This window comes from Monodon monoceros, unplaced genomic scaffold, assembly GCF_005190385.1.
Source record: "Monodon monoceros isolate NGI ecotype Baffin Bay Population unplaced genomic scaffold, NGI_Narwhal_1 Super_Scaffold_2, whole genome shotgun sequence".
Lineage (NCBI taxonomy): Eukaryota > Metazoa > Chordata > Mammalia > Artiodactyla > Monodontidae > Monodon > Monodon monoceros.
This window is the reverse complement of record NW_021703776.1, coordinates 99202150-99221658: the sequence shown is the minus strand read 5'-3', so window position 1 is coordinate 99221658 and position 19509 is coordinate 99202150. Positions and strand designations below refer to the sequence as shown.

Sequence of the window (19509 nt, the reverse complement as noted above, 5' to 3'; positions counted from 1 at the left end):
GTCTCTCCGCTGCATCCCTCCTCCCTCCTCCGCCTCCCGCCCCCCCCCCCCCCACCCCGCCGCCTTTGAGTCCTGCAGCTAGGCCCTGGGCTGACCTTCACCGGGAGGGAGGCCGCAGTGCGCATGCCCGGGCCCGGCTCCCGCCGCTGCCCGGCTACCGGGCGGGTGAGGGCGAGGGAGGGCGGCCGCGGTCCCGGACGAGCCCCCCAGCGCCTGGCCGCCGCCCGCTCGGGCGTCGTGGGGGGGCCGCCGAGCCCGTCCCGCCGGTCGCGGCGCATCTCTCCCTGCGCGGGGAGCGGCGCTTTGCCATTTGGTGCTGGTGGTGCTTCGGCGAGGGAAGGAGAGATGGGGGGACGGCAGGGGGGACTCCGGCTCCGGGCGGCCGCCCTCTGCCCGGACACGCGCACGGCCTGCCCGGAGCGCGGCCTGGGCCGGTCGGCCGAGCCTAAGGGCCGGGTTGAGCCGGGAGGAAGGGCCCCTGCCCGTTAGAATCGGGGCTTCCCCCGGGCCTCCTTCCCACCCGGCAGGACGCAGGAGCCGGCGGGCGGCATGGCACTGCTGAGCGCCCTTCTGGGGCTGAGCCGTTGGGGAGCCTGGCCTTTGTGAGGTGGGAGTCCTGGCCCGGGACACCCTCACTGGCGCCTCTGCTTTCTGGTCTTAAGGCTCCCCGGTGTCCGCACACCTAGGGTCGCCCCTGTAAAAGCATCATGCACACGTGTCTGCTGGCTGAGGCCTTGCAAGCGGGCTGCATTGGTGATCACGTTGTGCCTGTGTGTGCAAATCCATGTGTCTCCTTGTTCCTCTGGTGTTTGCATTGGTGTGTGTGCCTGGGGGCAGGTATGCCCTATATATCTGTTGCCTGTATATGCTAAGGATGTCTCCCAGAGAGGGGGCTGCAGGGCATGGCGCTCATCCGGGGGTGGCCCAGGAGGCTGTTATCTATGGACCTGAGCGATACTCACCTCCGTTGGCCTAACCGCCTCCTGCAGTCTCCCCCACCACGAAGACCAGCCCCTCACAGATGCCTGGTGTCCCCACCGTGCTGATGCACCCCCTCTGCTGTCTTCTTTTCCCAAAAGGCCTCTCCAAGCGTTGAGACCTCGGAGCTTTACATAAAGCCTAGAGGTGTCTGCCCCTGCCCCTGTCCCCCAGAACCTCCAAGGTGTCACATGTCCATGCTAGAAGCACCCACAGGGGGGCGGGGTGCCCATGGTGAGGCACAGCTTCAGGTAGGTGGCAGAGTATGAGCTCTGTCCACTGGGCCACTGAGCTTTGGGTGGTTGCAAATGTTAGCAGGCATTGGTCACGTCCAGTCCCTGTGTGCAGGCACGGAGGGAGAGTGGCACTTAAGACCAGCCTCAGACTTCAGGGGGCGGCAGCCTATTTGGAAAGCCAAACATAACACACATGAAACGCAGGGAACGTGAGACATTAGTCAGTAGAGTGCCAGTTCATGGCCATGGTAGATTGCAGTGGGCATTCAGAGAACAGAAAGATCTGTGCACAGGAGTGGGACCAGGGAAGGCTTCCTGGAGGAGGTGGGGCCCAAGCCTGGCTTTAAAGAATGAATGTGATTAGGACAGGTGGAGGAGCAGCATGGGGATTCCAGGCAAAAGAACAGGAGCAGAGGCTTGGGAATGAGAATGAGCAAGGGGTTTTGGAAGTTAGCGGAGAGACTGGAGAGGTTAGCTCCCCAGGTTACCAGCAGCCACCTTCATGGCCTATGGCAAACACCCACCCCTTCCCACCCCAGCAGGGCCCAGTCTCTGAGAGTGTGGGTCTGGCGGGGGGGTGGGTAAGCCTGGGTACAGATGTAGTAGGAAGGGGATCTCTAGGTCCCCTGCTAAGCTGGTGGTAGAGGAGGGGCATCGTGGACCACAGGCCCTCTCTAGCCTTTCAGGGGATTGACAGTGGGCACTTAAATGGATGGTGACAACCAGAAGCACAAGGGGGCCCAAGGAAATCAGGCTGCAGGCAAAAAAGGCTCTGTAGCCAGAACACTCCCTCGGTTCTTTGTCCTGACCTCTGAAGGTGTTCTGAGGGTCAGGACCACCCCACTGCACCCCGCCCCAGGGTAATGCTGGGTCTTCAGTATCTAACTTCAGATAAATTTCCCAACAAATTCCCCCAGGCACTGCCCCATCCTCACCTGGATACTGACAGTACAACCCCAGGAGGCCCATAAACTTGACCCACTCTGTCCCAAAGCCCTGGGGCTCTTCCTCCAGAAGGAGGAGAGAGGGGTGTGGCCTTGGGGGCATGGGCGGGGCCAGGGCTCCTGGCCTGGGGAATCTCAGGATTTGCCCCTCCTGTATCCTGTCCCTCCTTCGCCCCAGCGACTGCCAGCTCCCTCCACGCCACCCCTTCTGGGGCTCCCTTGTAGCCCCACCGCTACCCCTGCTTTCTCTGGGGTCTTGAGGCTCGCCCTCCCACACCCAGCGCCCCAGCTCCTCAGGGTCCCCTACCCCACCCCCGACTCCAGAGCCGTCGGGTCCTGCTCACCTCCCTCTGCCCCCGCCCCCCCGCCGTCCACGCCGGCTCCTGGCCTGCCCCCACAGCTTCTCTTCCTGTTCTCACGAGCCTGATCCACCTCCCTGTTTCCGAAATACCTCCCCTACTGCCCTCACTGTCTCACATAGAGACAAAGACTCACATGCCCCGAAATAGACTCACACAGGGCTGGGAGGCACAGACCGTGTCCCGCCACACACGCGCACGCACACGCACGCGCGCGCACCGGAGGCTCTCGTGGAGAGAGGCACACAGAGGAGGCATTTGTGTGTGCACGCACATAAACACCCACACCCACAGCCCCGAGCCGTGCCCACACGAGGGTGCAGACACACACGGCGGGTGAGACAAGGGCGCACACATCTGTGGACGCAGGGGCACCCCGCCTCCCGGGGCACACCCACGCCTGCCGCCCCGGTGCAGGAGAAAGGCCTCCTCCGGGCTCCGGCTCCCCCCGGATTCCTTCCAGCGAATGTTTCCCTACTTGGCCTGCCAGGTCTCTGGGGAAAGGGCCTCAGAAATGCAGCAGGAGCCACTTGGGGGCAAAGTTGGAACTGACTGTTCCCTGCCTGGCCCTGCCGGCGAATTCCCTAACCGAGAAACTATTTGCGGCAAGAGGCCGGGGGGCCGGCGAGCCCCCTGCCACCTCCCCTCGCGTCCCCTCCCCGCGCCGCCTCCCCGCGGCCCTCGGGCGGCCTCGGGCTGCAGTGCCGCTCCCCAGCGCCCGGGAGCCGGGCTGGCCGGCGTGCCTCGCCGCTTATCTGCGCTGTTTGGCCAGCGAGGGTTGGAAAGGCAGGCTTTTCTGTCCCCGCCGAGTCAACAGGCAGACCCCGGGCCGCCGGACTATTTCTGTCTTATCAGTGCAGGAATGCTGCAGCCGCGGCGGCGGCGGCGGCGGCGGCGGCGGCGGCGGGCGGGCGGCGGCGGCGTGGGCCGTGGGCCGTCAGGGCAGCCCTGAAGGGGCCCCCTCCCCACTCCGCTCGAGTAGAAGTGTGAGAGAGCCCAGCAGGACTCAGAGGGGAGAGTTGGAGGAAAAAAAAAAAAGGCAGAAAAGGGAAAGAAAGAGGAAGAGAGAGAGAGAGAGTGAGAGGAGCCGCTGAGCCCACCCCGATGGCCGCGGACGAAGTTGCCGGAGGGGCGCGCAAAGCCACGAAAAGCAAACTTTTTGAGTTTCTGGTCCATGGGGTGGTGAGTGGGGGAAAGTTAGCGGGGGAGGGAGAGCGAGCTGGCTCGGGCTGAATGGAGGGATGGTCGGGAGGGGCCGGGAGGGGGGCTCCCGCTCTCCCACCCCTCTAGCGGGAGCGCCACGGCCCGCGGCCCAGCCCCAAGACTGTGCCGGCGCCCTGGCACCCGAACACGTCGTCAGGCGGTTGGCCGGGGATGGGTGCCCGGGCGGGGAAGGGAGGCGTTTGCAGGGGTTCCTGTCAGGGGCTGGGGGTGGGACTTGGGGACTGTACCCCCCAAGTGGGGGCTCCCCTAGGTACCCGACGTGTTGTCTTCCGTTCTTTTCCTTGTGGGCCCAGGTGTTACCCCTGCCCTGGGGGTGGGGGTGGGGGACATGGCATCGCTGGGCTGGGCTGTCTGTTAATCCGTTGGGACAGTGTTTCTCTGTGTCTCAGGAGCAAGGAGCAGGTGACCCTGTAGGCACTGTGAGCCGGAAGCCCTAGGGCTGAACAACCTCTGCATCCCGGCAGGAAGACTCTGGGGCTTTGCTGACGGCCTCTGCCATCAAGGCCAGAGAGAGGCCCTCTCTAGGGACAGACCCCAAGTTAAGGGGTCTGAGGATCCCTCGGCAGACTCAGCCACCAGAAGCTGATGTCCCTAATGCCTCAAAGGTGTGAAGGAAGGGCTGGAGTCAGGGACGCGAGGCCTAGAGACCAAAGGGGCCGGGCAGCACCGTCCTGCCACAAGCAAGCTTGGAAGGTCCACCAGGAGCCTGAGGGAGCCCAGAGGACCTGAGAGGATGGGAATAGGTTGGAAGGGCGGTGGAATAGGAGAGGCAGGGGCTCCAGGACTTGGGATGGGTGCTGGTGCTGGAGCCCGATATAGAGGAGGCAGTCAGGTTTACAGTGGCCACATTTGGTTGTGACCCCAAGGAAGGCATGTTCTCAGCAAAAGAGGCCAGAGTCCCTAGAATTTTGGCCCTTCGTGTGGGTCGCCGATCCCTGGTGGCTGGCACAGCCCTCTGGGGGCTCTGGAAGTCTCCCTCTCAGGGCCTCTTCAGCAGATCAGTGAGTACCACTGGCCTTGTTAAGTGGGAGAGCATCTGATGGGGAAAGGGGCTTCCCCGGGGCAGCTGTCCTCCAGCCACTGGGCTCTCTGGGCTAACTTCCATGTCAGTCAGCCTAGAGACCAGTCCTAATGTTGCTGCCTGGGGAGTCCCTTTTAAAAGGCCCATCTAGGGGGAAGAGGGACTATACACGTGGATTTTTTATTTGGCCAACTTAGAGCTTCAGTTCTTGGGTGGCTGGGAGCCCCACTCCCAGTGGCCCATCTGTGCTGGTGGGGAATGGCCGGCGTGGGCTCCATTCTGGGCTGCCACCCTGGAGGTGTGAGTGACAGGGTCAGGTGGGGCAGGGGAGGCAGACACATGGACAGGCAGGTTTCACCGCAGAGGCGATGGGCAGAGACAGCTGGCTGGCTGGGGGTTAGGGTTAGACATAGCGCAGGCAGGAGGGACCGGAGGGAGAGTCGGCAGTTAGAAGGGATTCACCAAGCTCAGGATTAGGGCTCTGTTCCTGGGAGCAGCTGCACTCCTGGGGGTGAAGTGGGTGGTGCTCGAATGGTATCGGGGCACAGGGTCTGCAACCACCACTCGCTAAATCTCCTTCCTGCTCTCCAGCCCCCATCCCACCCAGCCTCCACTTGACAGCCCCTCAGACCCTCCCCAACCCCTCTTCTGAAATCTGGACAAGTGAGGTTTTAAAAGTCTGTGGGCCACTTCACTCAACACATTTGATGTCATCTACATCCCTGAGCACCGGGGTAGCGGCAAAGGAATACACCTGCCTCATCTCCCTCTCCGTGGCCCCCTGCGAACCCAGACTTCTGACCTCACTGGGGCAGAGTGGGGAGTACAGGTGGTCTGGAGGATGGGACCATCTCTGGTGATTCGGGTGGATGGGCAGGGAGAGATGGATATAAGAGGAAATGCTGCTACTTTTGACCTACCCAAGCCCTCTGGACCTCCCATCTCCAGTTAAGCCTCCCCCCACCCCGCCATCGGAGAATCCTGGTGAGGTCTGACCTCAGTCCCTCAGGTTGCCTCCAGCCTTCACCTTGAGAGCAAATTATGGGGATGGGCTACGTCAGCAAAGCCCCTGCCTGGGGAGGCTTGGAATCAGAGGAAGGGGGTGGGGATCAGGGCTGAGGCGTCAAAGGCAGGGGCCCAGAGAGAAGAGTGGGTTGAAGTGGGAAGGGTGAGTTCAAGGCAGGACAGCCCAGGAAATGGACTGGGAAGCAGGGAATGGGAAGAGGGGCAGCAGAAGTCCGAGCAGGGAGCCCAGCCCCTAAACTAAACGAAGCAGCAGAGAGCAAAAAGCCCCTCAGGAAACGGCCGCTCAGCGCTGCCTTCGCCGGGAGGAGCTGCATGACCTTGGCTAGGTTGCCTTTCTCCTTGAGCCGCGGTTGCCTCATCTGTCAAGTGGGGAGAGAAGGACCCGCTCCGACTGTCTTGCAGAGGAGCATGTGGATGTGAACATCCTTTAAAAAGGTTGAAAGGCGCCATTAATATTCATTTTCGCGGCACCTTCCGCAAATCCGAGGCTGGCAGTGTCCTGTGCAGTTGCCTGGCTTCAGTTAGCTTCCTGCAGCGAGACGCAAAGCCCCCCTCCGCCAAAGCTGCGCGGTTCCGGCGCCCCCGCCCACCCCTCGCTCGAGCCGTCGGCAGCAGGGTCACGGGCCGGGGGCTCGGGGTGGGAGAGACGCAGCTCACCGCGCCTGGAACAGGGACCCTGGTCTGACCGGCGGACGCCTGTGTCTGCTTCACCCCCGCCTCCCCAGCGCCCCGGGATGCCGTCTGGAGCCCGGATGCCCCACCAGGGGGCGCCCATGGGCCCCCCGGGCTCCCCGTACATGGGCAGCCCCGCCGTGCGACCCGGCCTGGCCCCCGCGGGCATGGAGCCCGCCCGCAAGCGAGCAGCGCCCCCGCCCGGCCAGAGCCAGGCCCAGAGCCAGGGCCAGCCGGTGCCCACCGCCCCCGCGCGGAGCCGCAGGTAAGAGGGGCCCAGAGCAGAGGGGGCGGACGCAGGACCCGCAGGGACGGGGTGGGCGAGGACCGGGATTGGAAGCGGGAGGAGAGCGATCGGCAGGGAACAGGCGTCCTGGGTGGGATGCCCTCCCGGGAGGCGGGCTGAGGGGGCACTGGTCTGGTTCCTTTGTGTGCCCACCGTAGAGACAGGCTGCGGCCGTCGCGCCCTTCTCCTTGTCACCTGCTCTGTCCCTCTCTCCACCCCAGTCCCCAGGTTCTGGGTGATGCTTCAGTCTTTGGGGTGCAGGCGGGCTGGCACCGGGACTGAGGGCAGAGCTTTAGACTGTGTTTCTTAGTGTGGTTGTCCAGGGTGCCTTCCTCAGAACCCGCTGGCTTGGCTGTTTAAAAGCCCCACTCCAGATCTTCTTCGTCTGAATCTCTGGCCAGGGGGGTGGAGCCTGGGGATGTGCCCCGTGGGTGGCCAGTCGCTGCCCCATTGTGCTCTCAGGTGATTCTTTATCAATCAAATGTTGAAGAGTTGCCACAATCTGTCCTCTGGATCAGGTCTGCCCCCAAACCATCAAGGGCCAGCCTATTTACTTGTCTGAGCCAGCTGGTGGCACCCCAAAAGCCCCTGCGCGTGCCTGGCAAGAGAGATACCCCTCTGGGTTTCACTATTTAGCCAAACACACATGCTTCCCTTTGCACACCAGATGGAGTCTTATAAAAGGTGCAATATGGATTTTACCGCATTATTAAATATTTTTTACATAGCAAGGAAAATTCACCATTTATAGGAATCCCATGATGAATTCTTTTGCAAAGTGAGTCATTCTTTTATACAGTAGAGAGTCCCTGATTTAGCTTGTATAAATGGAGAGTTTCACATAGATAATTTCTTCAAAACAAATCAGACCTTTAATGAAAACTGCTTGCCTAGCCTTAGAACAGATCTTTGGACAGAGAGGGGGCAGTGGTTGAGAACACCACAAGGGGGCAGTATGCAGCCGTCCTCTAGGCTGGGTTCTAATTTCTACTTGCCAAGGATTTTCTGGGGTGCTTTTGGGAGTCAGAAGCAGCTAGTGGATGGAGTCCAAGTCCCAGCTGCTACCCCAGGTCCAGCCACAGCCACACCCCTCAGGAGAACGTCCTATCCACTCTCCCTGGATACCTATGGGTGTGTCCCTGGACCCTGCTGGCAGGTGGCCCAAGGGCATGAGCACCTCCTGCCCATCAGTGTCCCCTTCCAAGCCCAGGGTGGCAGGGGTGCAAGTCCTCACCAGCTTCACACCATCATTTCCTGCTCCAGGGATGGGCCAGGGGTGTCAGCTCCCCTCCCTTTGAGCTCAGGCCACCTTGGACCGTGCACCCCTGCTTAGCAGAGAAAGAGTCCTCAGAATCCATCCTCCCTCTCCTCTGTCCTCCCCTCTTCCCAGCTTTCCTCAAAGGCTTCTGCAGCTCCCCTACCCCCAGCCCCTTCTAAGTCTCATTTCGATGGCCCTGAGGATGTGGTGGAGCAGAAAGGGGCTCCCAGGCTGGAGAAAGGACGGGGTCACCTCTGCTCCCCCCTGAGAGGACAGAGCGCCAGTGCCACACACCAGCATCATAGCCCCTTGGGCAGGCAGACGAGTGGGCTATGGGAACCCCAGCCAGGCGGGCTGAGATGTCGGGATAATTTAGCAGGTGGCCTCGTTACTCCCAGATCTGTCGCCATGGTAACCTGGTTTTTTCTTTAAAAAATGTACAGTGCCAAGAGGAGGAAGATGGCTGACAAAATCCTCCCTCAAAGGGTGAGTGCCTTTCACAGCAGCCCCCAGCCCACCCCCCACCCTTTGCTGCTCCGCCCTCCTTCCCCCCTCCCCGCCACCCCGTGCCTCTTCCCCTCCCCCCTCAGGAGCTGCGCTTCAGCATCACAGTCACTTTCACTTTTTGTTCAAAAAGCTAATTAAGAAGTGAGGCTCCCCAGGCCAGAGGGAGGGGGTGGGGCGGAGGGAAGAAGCAGAGCCATAGGGTTAGGATACTGGGTCTGGGGTGCAGTAGGTTGAATTCCAGCGGTATGAAGACATAAAAGCCTGGGACAAAGAGGAGAGGAGAGCTCGGGGATCACAGGCTGGCAGGGGGAGTGAAGGGCGCAGGCATCGTAAGAGGACCCAGGCCGAGCTAGCTAAGGAGTAGCATGGTTGAGCAGCCATGAGCCAGGGTAGAGGCAGGCAGCGACATCACCTGTCCCAGGGACGCCAGGGTCCGTCCTCTCCACTTGGCAGACACCCAAGGGAAACCCAGAGGCCGTGTGACAAGGCAGAGGACAAGACGAGGAGGTGAAGCCCTCGCGCTTGCTGGGCTCCCTGGGTGCTCTGGCTGCCCCTAGTGATGAGATGCACTGCTTCTCCCTAGTGGGAGAAGCAGTTTTTATCCCCACACGTCAAGGCCTTTATTGCTGGATTCGGAGTCCTGGGGAGAGCTCTCGCTCCTGCTCTCAAAGTTCCACGCCCTGAACCTCCTGGCCAGCTCCCCTCCACGCTCTTTGTGTCCTGGGACCACATGACGCACGCACATTCCACCTGCAAGGCTGGCTGAGCCCCTGGTTCCCAGCCTTGTTCCTCCTCTTCCAGATCCGGGAGCTGGTCCCAGAGTCCCAGGCTTACATGGACCTCCTGGCCTTTGAGAGGAAACTGGATCAAACCATCATGCGGAAGCGGGTGGACATCCAGGAGGCTCTGAAGAGGCCAATGAAGGTGCCTTGGCTTGGGGGCAGGAAGAGGGGGCTAAGTCCTATTCCCAGAATGGAGAAGCGGGCTCGCGCTGGGGCTTGGCTCTGTACTACGCTCTTTATTTCTACAGCAAAAGCGGAAGCTGCGTCTTTATATCTCCAACACTTTTAACCCTGCGAAGCCCGATGCTGAGGATTCTGATGGCAGCATTGCCTCCTGGGAGCTGCGGGTGGAGGGGAAGCTCCTGGATGACGTACGTCCTGGCCCAGGTCTCTCCAGGTGTCCTGGGGTGGGTATGGGGCTGAGCCCAGGACAGTACCAGACTGCCAGCACTCGGGGCTAGGAAGTCGGCCCGGGGGGGGGGGGGGGGGGGGGGGGGGGGGGGGTCTAGAGAGACGTCTGGCTGGAGGCCTGCTTCTGACTGTGCCACCCTGCCCAACCAGCCCCCCCACCACACCCTGCTCCCAACTCATTCTGCCCCGATGGTCCCTGTTCTGCCCCCACGGTCCGCTCCTCTCCCACAGCCCAGCAAGCAGAAGCGGAAGTTTTCTTCCTTCTTCAAGAGTTTGGTCATTGAGCTGGACAAAGACCTTTACGGCCCTGACAACCACCTAGTGGAGGTAAGACCCAGACCCCCTCTGCCCTTGAACCTGCCCGCCTTCCACGCACCACAGTCCCGTCAGCTGCACAGGTTTGGATGAGGGAGCCCCCGCCACCAGGGCTCTAGCCCCACCAGCCCCGTTGGGCCTGTGAGGTGAGCCGGCTCTTATCCCCTGGACAGTGGCACCGGACGCCCACCACGCAGGAGACGGATGGGTTCCAGGTGAAGAGGCCGGGGGACTTGAGCGTGCGCTGCACGCTGCTCCTGATGCTGGACTACCAGGTGTGTGCCCCACCCCCCAGACACCACATGAGGCCCTCAGACCCCCACGCCCTTTCTCCTAGATGGGGCGGGCCTCGGCCTCAAAGGTGCACATCCTGAGAGATCCCGTTCTCCTCCCTACCCCTCCCTCTCCAGAGCACGTTTCTGAGAAGCCCAGGCACCGCATCCGCGCTGAGTCCCAAGCCGCCTGGCCCTGAGCGCTTTCCACTCTCTCTCTTTTACCTCATTTTCATGGTCACCTTTTCCTAGCCTCCCCAGTTCAAACTGGATCCCCGCCTGGCCCGCCTGCTGGGGTTGCACACACAGAGCCGCTCAGCCATCGTCCAGGCCCTGTGGCAGTACGTGAAGACCAACAGGCTGCAGGACTCGCACGACAAGGAATACATCAACGGGGACAAGTATTTCCAGCAGGTACCCTCTCCCCTGAGCCCGGGGCCCCGGGGAGCAGGCAGAGTTACCGGTAGGGCAAGTGCCCCTACTAAGGTGACACCCCCCACTCCCTTCTCGACTCCGTCGGAAACGGTCTCGGAGCCAGAGACCAGGGTTCTAGTCCAGGCTCTGCCATGGCACAGCTCTGTGCGGTGGCCCACCCATCGTAGCCACCCCAGGTGAGGAAGACCTGGAACCCCAGGAGGCCAACAGCTTTGGGGAACACATTCTTGTCACTTGGAATTAGGATCCCCGAGTTCTAGTCCTGGGTCTAGACTCTGGGTAGATTACTTAGCTATTTTGAGCCTTGTTCCTTATCCCTACAACAGGGTGATAACAATACCTGTCCCATCTAGCCCACCGGGCAGTTAGGAGAATCAGATTGCTGTGGAAGTGATTTGACAAGAGTTCTACCAAACTAGAGATTATTAATAATATTTTTAATAATAATTTTTAAATAAATACAACAGATAGACCTTAGTAAAAATAACAGTTGATATTTATTGAGTACTTAACCACATGCCGAGCACGTTCCAAGCACTTCATGTGTAACGGACTCGTTTAATTCTAACAACCCCTTGAGATACATACCATTACCATCCCCTTTCCAGAGATGAAGAAACTCAGGAGGAGATGTTAAGTAAGTTGCTCAGGGTTGCACAGTGAGCGGTGGAAGCAGGACTTACACCCGGGCCGGCCGACCCAGGGCCTGTGCTCTCACCCACGCGCTGCACACCCCTCCCCGTCAGCGCTCCTCTGGTCACAGCCCACCTGGCCCCAGCCCCATGAGCACTGGCTTCTCGTGGCCTTTTCAGAATGGAAACTATGCTCTTTCAAGCACAGAAGAGCGATCTCTCTCTCCCACTTCAGATTTTTGATTGTCCCCGGCTGAAGTTTTCTGAGATTCCCCAGCGCCTCACAGCTCTGCTATTGCCCCCTGACCCAATTGTCATCAACCACGTCATCAGGTGAGGCCCCCGGCTGCTCCTCAGAACAGGGAATCTCTGTGGTGGTCCTGCCCTCCCTGCCCCTCCTTCTGCCTCCCCCCCCACACACACCGCCCCTCCCCTCTGCTTCGGGCCCCAGCGCCCTTGGCCTCTGTGGGGGCGGCATGGACGCCAAGGGTTGGACTCCCCTGGCAGCGTGGACCCATCAGACCAGAAGAAGACGGCGTGCTATGACATTGATGTGGAGGTAGAGGAGCCACTGAAGGGACAGATGAGCAGCTTCCTCCTGTCCACGGCCAACCAGCAGGAGATCAGCGCCCTGGACAGTAAGGTGGGGCCAGAGCCCAGAGCTGGAGTGGGACGTTAACCCAAAAGTGACAGAAGTACAGACAAAACAGACAAGAACGTGGGCCTATGGAGAGAGGAAGGGGAGGTGGCCCTTCCCTCGCTACTTGGAGCTCCGCCCATCCCCCTTTCCCTGGGACTGCCTGGGCATCAGGGACCTGAGGGATTGCCCTTCAAAGGCACAACAGCAAACCCCTTCCCCCCCCCTGTACCGCCCCCCCCCCCTCGTTTCCCTTCCTCTCACACATCAGCACGGCCAGGTGAAAGCCTCTGTCTTTCTACCTGTAGATCCATGAGACGATTGAGTCCATAAACCAGCTCAAGATCCAGAGGGACTTCATGCTAAGCTTCTCCAGAGACCCCAAAGGCTACATCCAAGACCTCCTCCGCTCCCAGAGCCGGGACCTCAAGGTGAAGGGGACTCAGGGAGCACTGGATGGAAGACAAGCACATCGGGAAGACAGTAAACGTTGTTCACAGGGGCTGGAGGGGGTCCGGGCTCAGGGCTGATCCCACTGCTCCCTCCCAGGTGATGACAGATGTGGCAGGCAACCCTGAGGAGGAGCGCCGGGCTGAGTTCTACCACCAGCCCTGGTCCCAGGAAGCCGTCAGCCGCTACTTCTACTGCAAGGTGTGAAGGGCCCCCCCGCAGGCCTCCGCCACCGCTCCCGGATGCCCCTCCAGGGCGGGTGGGGTCCTGTCACTCACCAGCAGCAGGTAACCTGCTCCTGCTCTCACTCCGCTACAGATCCAGCAGCGCAGGCAGGAGCTGGAGCAGTCCCTGGTTGTGCGCAACACCTAGGAGCCCTGTGCGAGCACCAAACACCAGTGCAGGCCTCAGGCCCTGCCCTGTGCCCTAGGGCTCTGCCATCACTCGGACAGACGCCTCGCCTCACCTCTCTCGCCTCTCGGGTGAGGCAGGGACTGGATTAAAGGTGTTCACCTGATTAACAGCCGTGTGGTCATTGGTAACTGGGGAGGGAGGAGGCAGGGGAGGGCAGTGGGTCCCTCTGGGAAACTCCCCACCCCCTCCCTCAGAGTCTTCTTACTCCATTTTCCCTAGACCTAGAAACAGTTCGGCAGAAGACACTTTTAATGACATTTTCTTATTCGGAAATACAGCAACAAGCCCTCCACCTGTCCATCCGTGTTGCCCCGCCTTGCCGGGGCCAAGGCCGAAGGGCCCTAAGTGGGGGCGCGGGGCCCCGGGCCACGCTACGTGCTATTGGCCTGCTCCTGCTCGAACAGAGCCACAGCGAGCTGCGCGCGGGCCCCCAGCCCCTCCAGGGTACTCAGGCGGCAGCGGTGGTAGAGCTCCTCGCTGAGCCGAGGGCTGCAGTCACGCACGGAGAACTTCTGCACCAGCCCTGGCTCCACGGCCCGGAAAAGGTGGAGCCCTGAGAACCGGAGGAAAACATCCATCACCTCCAGCCCCTCCAGGGCTTCCTCCTCTTCCTGGCCCGCCAGCTCACCAGCCAGCCGGGCTCGGGCCGCCAGGTAGTCAGCGTTGTAGAAGCAGCCCTCTGCGGAAGCCTGTCGGTCAAACCTGCCCCCAAGGGGAGCCCCCCGGGCAGGCTCAGCACCAGGAGGGGACGGGGGGTCGGGGCCGGCCCCCGGGGGCCCTTGGGGAGATCTCTGTGGTGCCAGGGCGGGGCTGAACTCCTGGAAGTGGACCGGGAAGAAGGCCTGCCAGCCGGAGATGGCGTTCATGCGGCAGCGGTTGAGGACCTCAGGCCCGGGCCTGGTCCACACGGTGGCGAGGAAGAAGAGCGTGTCCACGGGGTGCTTCTTAGAGACCACGTCCAGGAGCCGCACCTGGGAAGGGGCCTCCGCGCGCACAGCGAGCCAGGCCAGCCTCGTCCCAGGGTACCGTCGTTCCAACTCAGCCGCTGCAGCCTTCACCCCAAGAAACGGGTCTGGGGCCCCTCGGCCCCCTTCCCGCGGCCCATAGACCAGCAGTAGGGTGAGTAGGGCATGCTCTCGCGGCTCCAGGACACCGGCTGCAAAGGCCTCCAGGAACGCAGGGGCCGCGGCGGCTTCAGCCACCAGCAGCGGCAGCACCAGCTGCACGCGGGTGGCCTCGGTGACGTAGGGCATGGGGAGGATCTCCACCCGGCTCAGGGGCCGCAGCAGGCTGACCCTGCGGGCCAGGGCCCGCCGGTGCCCGCGCTGCGTCACGGCTTCCAGCAGCAGGTCCAGGGTGTACTCCATGCCCCGCGCTGGGTCAAAGCGCCGGTAGCCGTTGAGAAGCCGCTGCTTCTGGAAGCGCAGGCGGGGCTGATAGCGCCGATTCAGCTGCTCCAAAGCAGTCTCCACGGCGTCGCCCACATCTGCCCTGCTAGCCCCTTGCAGTGGGCACTTGGGGGCCCCGTCTGCACAGGAGAAGGTGTGCTGCTCTGTGAAGTAGTCCCAGCCCAGCACCTCAAACCGAGAGTGTGGTGTAAAAGGGGCCGGGAGCCCAATGGGCCAGCTCAGGCCTGCCTCCCCCTCAGGGGTCAGCACGGTCAGGTTCCGGATCTGAGCCTGGGTGGGAGGGACGCCCAGTTAGTGCCCCGCTAGGCAGTCAGGACCCTACCCCACTCCGGCGTCCCGGGGCCTGAGGTCTGCCCTGACCCCAGTAGCACTCAGTGAGGCTCATCGCTTAATTCCCTGTACTCTACATTCTTTAATCGGGAAGGTGCAGCAGGCATTCGAGTCACAGCCGCCTTTCACAACTGCTGTGAGGAGGCGGCGGTGGGAAACGTGCTTTCCTGGAGGTTAAAGCACCCTGAAATCTAAAGCTGGGCAGTCTTTCTCTTCCATACTCAAAGCACTCGCGCTCTCTTCACAAAGAGCCCTTTGTTTTCACCTGTACCCCACCTCAGACAACCCCCGCGGTCAAGCAGACAGTTCCTCTACCTTCTGCCCTTGGACCGTCTAAGAGCGGTGCTGGAGGTTCAGGGACTTCTAGGTTTTTGCCTCCTTGCTGGAGAGGAATTAAAACTATTCTGTCAGGACTTCCCTGGTGGTTAAGACTCCGAGCTTCCACTGCAGGGGGCACGGGTTTGGTCCCTGCTCGGGGAACTAGGATCCTGCGAGCTGCGCAGGGGGGCCAAAAAATTCAAAAATTAAAAAAACACTATTCTTAGACTCCAATAAAGATGTTAAAAACAAACATTAATTCACTTAACTTATATAAAACTCAAAAAACAAAAACCCCAAACCACCCCCCCCCCCAAAAAAAAAAAAACACACAAACCACTCTTCTATCTAAGCACTCTACCAAGCCCGCTCCTCAGAGCTCACCTGCAAACCCTTTTGAGTGCATCCAAGTCATGCCAGGAGCTCTGATGATCTTATGACTGACCTGGACCCCCCAGGGCCCCTTCTCCCTGGAGTCGTTTTAAATCGGGGTATGGTCAGCCTCCTTCTACTTCACCCAGCCTCCCCTCCCACGCATCGTGAGCCTGGACGCCTGAAGCTCCCTGTGACTTCCAACCCTGGCCCCAGGCTCACCTGCAGCTGTTCTATTTCACTGTACGTTCGTTCCAGCTCCAGAGCACTGAAGCGCTTGTGGAGCCGGTACATGAGGGTTCCCTCGGAGACAGGGTGCACCGCAAAAGCACTCAGGAAAGCCGAGCTCCCCTCCTTCTCGGGGTCCCTATTTTTGGCCAGTTCAAACGAGCGATACTGCTGCCCCTAGAGGACCAATGAGACCAATCAATGCCACACAGGGAGGGCTGCCCGGCCTGACCACTCTTGACCACGCTCAGCATTCACACCTATTACTGCCACTGCCGCAGAAGCGGGGAAGGCACAGGAGCTCATTCTGGTGTCCCCTCAACCTCAGCCTTACTCTCACCAACGGATTTTGGAAAAGAGAGTGCTAGCTAGGCAACTAAGGATGCCCTAGCCCCCGCCCCGCCCCAGCAAAGAACCCCACTGTTCCTCAGAAGAATGAAAGCCGAAAGCCAGCAGATACTCCCAATACCCTGGTCTGGGAGGAGGGGCCCCTCTGGCATCGTCCCCTCTTCACCAACCAAAAGGGAGGTTCCTGGGCTACCTTACCCCTCCAGGAGAGTGGCCATCTCTAGGACACTCCCAGATCATTGGTGACTGCGCAAGTGTCGGGGAAGGGGCGGAAGGCAAGGGGCCAGGTGGGAGGACTGGTAAGGGGCACCTTTCTGGCTTGCTCGGAGGGTCCCTGACAAGATGCCGCTTTTGACGGCCCTAGGGATCTAAGACTGTCAGAGGTGAGCAAGGGAGAGCTAGAGGGGTGATCGGGGCTGGAAAAGGCACAACGACAGCCCCGAGGTGCCGCTGGGAAAGCGCCACAGCACCCAGCCTCGAGGCCAATCGCTCGGTCACTAACTTGTCGGGGACCGGGATTAACTCGAAAGGGCTGTCACCTGGTGCTGTGAGACACAGCCGATGCCCAGAGAGTCAATGAGGCAGCGGCCAAGCCACTCATCAGGACGGGCACTGAGGATGTCTCCTCGGCAGCCATCCAGATGTGGCCACAATCGAAGCAGGAGGCTCCGTGACAACAGGTAGCCAAAGCCCCCGTGGCAGTATCGGGCCTGCTCGCCTGCGCCAATGAACTCCTCCGTCCGGCCCAGGTACAGGTCTTGGTTGATACTGAGGTGGCCAGCCAGGGCTGCCAGGCGGGGGGCCTGCACATACGTGTCATCCTGCATGACAAAGAACCAGTCGTAGTCGGCCCCAAAGTGTGTGTGAAGATGGCGCAGGGTCTCGGACATGAGCCAGGCTGGCCGTTCGTCCCCGTGAGATACCACCTGCATCCCTGCCGGAGTCCGGGCCCCTCGCTGCCCAGTGAAGTAGAGTAACCGAGGGAAGTGGTGAGCCACCGTGCGGTTCACAGCCACAGCCAGAGTGGACAGTGTGGCCCGGGAGGTCAGGACAGCCACCAGCAACCGCTCGCGAGAGCCCAGCTCTGTCTGGATGTACCGAGTCCTGTAGGGAGACCAGCATGCCAAGGGTCAACTCCCTAGTCTTTAGGAACACTCAGTGTGTCCAGCATATACATCCCCCTAGGAATTAGTGAGTTGGAGTTGAGAAAAGAGAAGGGACAGACCTCCTCATCCATATTAATGAGCTACTGGAGTGAGCATCCACTGAGTAGCCGACACTGGGACTGATTTGGGGAGAGGTCAACCAAGGCTGGATGGGATGGGTTAGATGCAATTCCTGCCCTGTTGAAGAACATCCAACCACTAATTTAACACCAATGGGTGAGGCTTTCTCAGACCTGAGAAGGAGGAAGAAACTGGACCAAACCCTGATGGATAACAAGGCAAAGAATTGCTTCAAGGAGCCTACAATGATTACCAGTGAAGGCAGAGGCAAGGGCTTGGAGCAACCCTAAACCGGGGTCTGGGAACTATGCACACACATAACTCTCACCTGAGCACCTTCTTGTAGGGCTTGTTGGGATCCCTGTAGTAGGGGACAATCCGGGGTTTGAAGTCTTCATCACTTTGGTCAAGCTGAGTTCCTGAGTCTAGATTCTGTGGCCCTCCTGGTTCCCCCACAGCCAATACACAGGGATCTTCTCCCTCACCCTGGATCCAGGAAACCCGCAAGAGGCTCAGGCTGCACCCCAGAGACAGCCCTAGGATGAGGGGCAGTGCTGGTTGCAGCAGAGCCAACACTGAGCTCAGTCGCATGGCGGTGGGCCCTGCCATGTGTGTGCCCCAGAGGGCACGGCCTCAAGGATCGATCAGTGGGTAAATGGGCACCTGGCCGGGAGTAGGTCTGCAGTTTTAACAAGGGAACCTGGGGTCAATGAGGTCAACAAGAGAACAAGGCGTGTTTGCTTCCAGGCCCTGTATCCCCGGGAAATGTCTGCCTGGCCTTCCGTTGTCAAGGTGCTGGATCTAACCCTCAATCCAAATAGTAAATATTCGAATCAATTTCACCCACTAATGGTGAGGCTTCCAGTAAAAGCGAGAGGAAATAAAACTCAATCCTGTCAAACCTAACCCCAAAAGGACTACATACATCTGAAGACTGGATCTAAGCCAAGAGATGGCAGCAACCGATAAAGATGGGCTTGGGGAAAAGCACATGCTCCATCAACACAACAACCCCCCGGCGAGAGGAACCTAACTCCACAGGCCTTTCCCAAGAAGCGCCTGGCGGGGGCACGTCTCAGTTTACTGCAGGGGCTGCCGACTGGCTGCTGAAGGCCAGCGCCGGGATGGGGTCAGGGCCTTTCCACTCTATTCCCGGGTGTTAAGGAGACATTTGGCTAGGGTACCCACCCCTCCCGGCAGTCAGGAGTGGTCAGGAGCCACTGGCACCGCGCACAGAAGTTCTGCCCACCTAATGAGGTGGACGGAGGATATGGTAACTCAACACGAAGAGCCTCTCAGAGGAGCACAATGGCTGATGGAGCCACTGTTCAGGGCGTTCTTCTCTGAATCACCGCTGCTGAGAGGCTGGTGCTACCTGACAGTAACCCCGGCCGCGTAAGAGCGATTCGGTGTTTGGTTTTACCAGAGCCCCGGGTACCCAAACCGAACCAAACCAAACCGAGAAGAGAAGCAGCTAGCGACAACGCAGGGATCCTGAGAAGGCACACGGATGCCCGGCGCCCCTGTCTACCTCTCAGCAATCAAGAGCAACTCTAGTGCTAGAAAGAAGGCCCAAAGCGAGTGTTAGCCGCTAGTCTCACAACAGAAATAAAACTGGCTGCGTCACGGGGCTGTACAGGAGGGGCAGGGAGACTCCGTTCGTTCTGGCGACGGGAATGGAGGTCGCGGCGGGGAGAGGAGGGCAAAGACTCCGTTCTCAGGCCCGTCAGCGGGGGCAAAAGCCCTGCCTGCGCCAGTGGGCGAAGGACAACGAGGGACACCGCGAGGCCCACAGGGGGAGTCCCCTGCAGCCGGGCCAGGGGCGGCGGCGTGCGGATAACGAGCGGCCGGGGTATGGCGGCCGCGGCCAGCCGGGTCCCGGGGAGTCGGGGTGAAGGCGTGGGGCTGGGACGTGCTCCTGTCCTCCGGAGCGGTGCCCCCGACGCCCCTTGCAGGGGTAGGGCGGGGAAGGGGGAACAGACCCCAGTGCCCGAGGCGCCGGTTCCGCCGCTGCAGCCGCTGCCACCTCACAGCCTGGCCCGTTCCTTCCTCTTCCGCTCGCTGTCAGTCCCCGTCTCTATGGTGACCGCATCCGGCCGCTCGCTCCACCGCCGCCCTCTCTGTGGTCGTCCCGCCCCCTCTCTGCGCCGCGTAGCCGCTGTGGGGTGACGTGGTCGTCCCGCCAGCCCCCCGCCCCCCAACAATAGGCGTGCGCTCCGCAGACGCTAATGCGAGTGAACCCAGCACGGACCCAAAGGTGACGCAAGCTTCAACCTCAACTCCCTTCTGCCCTAGAAAAAATTACTCTCCCTCAGTGAGCGCGCTTCTGCCTCCTTGGACGACTGTTCCCAATGGGCTTCCCGAACCCCATCACCCACTCAGTTATTTCAGGAATGTTTGTTTGCCTACTAAGTTCCAG

At 60.6% G+C, this 19509-nt stretch overlaps 2 protein-coding genes across 5 annotated transcripts in view; one reads left to right on the top strand and one right to left on the bottom strand.

Moving 5' to 3' along the window:
- Positions 1-12966, top strand: part of SMARCD3 (SWI/SNF related, matrix associated, actin dependent regulator of chromatin, subfamily d, member 3) — a 32789-nt gene extending 19823 nt beyond the window's left edge. Inside the window, exons 1-13 of one of the 2 annotated variants that reach the window (XM_029233673.1) lie at positions 3198-3699; positions 6514-6725; positions 8448-8490; positions 9313-9435; positions 9542-9664; positions 9936-10031; positions 10193-10294; positions 10544-10705; positions 11594-11691; positions 11866-12001; positions 12304-12426; positions 12545-12646; positions 12764-12966. In XM_029233673.1, coding sequence (XP_029089506.1) covers positions 3622-3699; positions 6514-6725; positions 8448-8490; positions 9313-9435; positions 9542-9664; positions 9936-10031; positions 10193-10294; positions 10544-10705; positions 11594-11691; positions 11866-12001; positions 12304-12426; positions 12545-12646; positions 12764-12817 — 1452 coding nt within the window. In that variant the 5' untranslated portion in view covers positions 3198-3621 and the 3' untranslated portion in view covers positions 12818-12966. Of the gene's footprint in view, positions 1-3197; positions 3700-6513; positions 6726-8447; positions 8491-9312; positions 9436-9541; positions 9665-9935; positions 10032-10192; positions 10295-10543; positions 10706-11593; positions 11692-11865; positions 12002-12303; positions 12427-12544; positions 12647-12763 lie in introns of those variants that run through there. The other variant, XM_029233674.1, reaches the window with a different exon arrangement.
- A 119-nt stretch (positions 12967-13085) lies between these two features.
- CHPF2 (chondroitin polymerizing factor 2) lies at positions 13086-19140 on the bottom strand. Of its 3 annotated transcripts, none has more exons than XM_029233671.1 (5): positions 19073-19140; positions 17419-17626; positions 16404-16968; positions 15511-15693; positions 13086-14538 (listed from the first exon to the last, which is right to left on the bottom strand). In XM_029233671.1, the coding sequence occupies exons 3-5, from the start codon at positions 16794-16796 to the stop codon at positions 13231-13233; spliced, it is 1884 nt and encodes a 627-aa protein (XP_029089504.1). In that variant the 5' UTR covers positions 16797-16968; positions 17419-17626; positions 19073-19140; the 3' UTR covers positions 13086-13230. The 3 variants fall into 3 exon arrangements, with proteins under 3 accessions (XP_029089504.1, XP_029089502.1, XP_029089503.1); XM_029233670.1 differs by having other exon boundaries at positions 13094-14538; positions 16404-16685; positions 16791-16968; positions 17419-19134; XM_029233669.1 differs by having other exon boundaries at positions 17419-19134.
- Positions 19141-19509: the final 369 nt, after the last annotated feature.

Excerpts from the sequence above, each read along its gene's own strand:
- CHPF2 (XM_029233669.1), bottom strand. The coding sequence starts at position 17,699 with ATGGCAGGGCCCACCGCCATGCGACTGAGCTCAGTGTTGGCTCTGCTG. Across the intron at positions 15,694-16,403 it reads GCTGTGTCTCACAGCACCAG|GGGCAGCAGTATCGCTCGTT; the intron begins GTGACAGCCCTT and ends TTGGTCCTCTAG. Across the intron at positions 14,539-15,510 it reads GTGAAATAGAACAGCTGCAG|GCTCAGATCCGGAACCTGAC; the intron begins GTGAGCCTGGGG and ends CCTCCCACCCAG.